Genomic DNA, 3,187 nt, shown 5'->3' on the forward strand with positions numbered 1-3,187 from the left:
GAGGGAGGAGGAGGAGGAGGAGAAGACGGAGAAGAAGATAAGAGTAAACTAGCAGCATTCAGAGCCTCTCTATACTCTTCGTTGCTGCGGCATTCTTGCTGCTCATCATCCTCACCATCGTGCTGACGATGCTGTTTGGTGTTGTGCGTGGGGTGGGACTGAGCTTGCTGCTGCTGCTGCTGTTGCTGCTGCTGCTGCTGCTGCTGCTGCTGCTGCTGATCCTGCTCGGGCGCAGGGCTTTGGATAATCAAATCGGGCGGAGACAGGAAGGGGGGCAGCAGCTGCAGCTGCTGCTGCTCACCCTCCTGCTGCTGCTGGTCCCGCTGCTGCTGCTGCTGCTGCGACAGTTGCTGCAGCAGTTGCCGCTGCAACGTCTGCTGCTGCCTCGAACCCTTACCTCCTGAGGGCTTGCTGCTGCCTGCTGCTGCTGGCTGTCCGCCGCCCACTCCTTCGTTTGCTGCACATGCAGCGGATGCGAGGAGTCGTGTCTGCTGCTTCTGCTGCTTCTGCTGCTTCTGCTGCTGCTGCTGTTGCTGTTGCTGTTGCTTTTGCTGCTCCAGCTGCTGCTGTTGGTGTTGGCACGCATTCTTCTTGGTGTTGTTGTGGCCATGTGTCTGTCCAGCTGCTGCTGCTGCTGCCGCTGTTGCTGCTGCAGTTGCTGCTGCTGTTGCTGCTGCTGTTGCTGCTGCGTTTGCTGCTGCTGCAGCTGCTGCGTTTGCTGCTGCTGCTGCTGCTGCTGCTGCTGGCGTCGGGTCAAGCAGGGCGTCGATGCTAGCTGCCTCATCTGCTGCAGCAGCAGTAGATGCAGTGAGGAAGGATTCTCTGTCTCGCTCTGCAGCAAACTTAGAGGGGGTAGAAGTATCCACGATATCATCTGCTGCTGTTGCTGCTGTTGTCGTTGCTGCTGCTGCTGCTGTTGCTGCTGCTGTTGCTGTTGTTGCTGCTGCTGTCCCTGCTGCTGCTGTGGCCTCTGTTAACTCCTCAGCAGCAGCAGCAGCAGCAGCAGCAGCAGCAGCACCCCAGCAGAAGGGGAGAACGGCCCCGGGGGCCGATGTGGCGGGGGAGGAGCTCTGCGCCATTGGGCGTGCTGCTGCTTCTTTGCTTCAAATTCAGGTGTATAGGCAGATGCACAGGGGTTGAGGTGTACATACACCTGCTGAGGTGTACAGACACCGCAGCTATTCTACGGAGAGGTAGACGGATAGAATAGTAAGAAAGGGAGCAGAAAGAAAAAGAAATCCGCGCGGGGGTCTGTTCTTCTTTCCTGTTGCAGTACGCTGTCGATGATGATGCTGCTGGTGATACTCCTGTTGTCGCTGCTGCTGCTGTCGCTGCTGCTGCTGCTGTTGCTGCTGCTGCTGCTGTCGTTGGTGGTGTTGCTGCTCATGCAGCAGCGGTCACGCAGGTGCAGCGACCGCCTGGGGCGTTATCTGATAGTTTATTTTTTTGCTGTCTTCTTTTCTGTTTAATAAAGAAGATATTTTATATAAACTGCTGCTGCTGCTGCTGCTGCTGCTGCTGCTGCATGCAGCCGTCGATACGAATCGGCACAATAAAAATATGCTGGGGAGGAGAGGCGGGGGATGGGGGGTACGCGAGCAGCGAGAAGAAGGAGCAGAAGAGCAGCAAAAGGCTGGCTTATAAAGTAAATGAAAAGAATAAATAAAAACAAAAGATTACAACTGATGAAGAGAGCTGCAAGAAAAACAAAAACACTAGCCGACGAGATAAAGGCGGTTGGGCGTTGCCGGAGGCGGCGCAGACGGCAGGGGAGAGGAGGATGCGGGGGATTCTCTGTCTTCTTTGGGTTAAAACAGAAGAATAAAGTATTTAAACAAACTTTATTACGAAATATAAAAGAAAAATAACACAAAATGATGCTGTTTCCGCTCCCCTTCGATTGGGGTGTCCATACACTCGACGCGGCCACGCTAGCAGCAACCAGCGGTGCGGCAGGCAGAGCCGTGCGTTTCCTTCTTGCAGTGGAAACGAATGTGAAAATAAAAAGAGAATTTACGAATCAAATACAGAAATAAACATAAATTTAAAACAAGAACAAACAAAATATTACACGCAGAAGGTGTGCGCCCCCCAAAACCAACACCAGCAAGACAGACAAAAGCCAAGACCACCCTAGACGGTGTAGACTAGCCACGCCAGTATACCATCACGTTCTACACATCCTAGAAAAAGAATAAGAAAAGCAGAATGCCTTTCTGCTTTTCCGAAGAAATTCAGCAGAAAAACTGAACCAACAGCCGCCGTCACGCTGCAGTGTACAGACACCCCAGCAGCAGCAGCTAGCTAGAACGGGGTGGCTAGGATGACCTGTTCTTAGTGCGGCGTAGCTGTACATACAGCGCCCTCATCTTGCCCCGTCTTCTGCATTTATTTCAATTAAAACGCCACAAAAACTATAAAAAACCAATTAAAAATTAAATTCTTCTCTGGTTTTATGTTTTTGCTGCTGCTAGCTGCAGCACCGCCGGGTGCTAGTCTGCAGCGCAGCACCACCCACCGTCCTCATTCCGTCTTGTATATATGAAGTGTCACTTCTTTATATCTCAACTTCTGTATTTACATTATTTTATTTTCTCCTTTTCATCCCCTTGAGCTTATGTTACTGCTCTTCTGCTGCTACAAACAGCTAGAATACACCCGCCAGAGCAGTGGGGGGCCTTCGTCGTATATCTCTGTTGTTCTTCTGTCTTTCTTTTCTTTTGCTGCCTAGAAGGTGTCATCTGTATGCGGAATTTTATTTATTTTTTCTTCTTCTGTTTGTTTAGCAGCTAGTAGCTGCAGCAGCTGCAGCTGCTGCAGTTGTATATAAACACCCCACCACACGCCTCCACCCTAGACACCTTGCGGTGTACATACACCCCAGAGCATTCCGCTAGCTACCGCGGCATTATTATAAAAAAAAAAGACAGAAACTGCTGCTGCTGCTCTCTATAGACAGCTGTCGCAGCAGAAGAAACTCTATAAGATGCAAACTACACCCTTTCCCGCTACGGTTTGTCTATAATAAAGATGTAATTCTTCTGTCGCTCGGCTGCCTACAACACATAGCTGGACCTATCCAGGTGTACGTACACCCGGATGCTTATGGTTTTGCACATCTATATATATATGTATATATATATATATATATATATATATATATATATATATATATATATATATATAT

The 3,187-nt window shown here is 50.0% G+C and overlaps 1 protein-coding gene across 1 annotated transcript in view; it reads right to left on the bottom strand.

The window, feature by feature from the left end:
- The window catches only part of EMH_0042250 (Zinc finger (CCCH type) protein, related), a gene marked incomplete at both ends in the record, with an annotated part of 4,081 nt that extends 3,002 nt beyond the window's left edge, over window positions 1–1,079 (bottom strand). Inside the window, one exon of the mRNA XM_013495715.1 lies at window positions 116–1,079. Coding sequence (XP_013351169.1) covers window positions 116–1,079 — 964 coding nt within the window. The remainder of the gene's footprint in view (window positions 1–115) is intronic.
- Window positions 1,080–3,187: the final 2,108 nt, after the last annotated feature.

The sequence above is a fragment of the Eimeria mitis genome, genomic scaffold (genome assembly GCF_000499745.2).
Source record: "Eimeria mitis Houghton genomic scaffold, Emh_scaff1713, whole genome shotgun sequence".
In the NCBI taxonomy this organism is placed as follows: Eukaryota; Apicomplexa; class Conoidasida; order Eucoccidiorida; family Eimeriidae; genus Eimeria; species Eimeria mitis.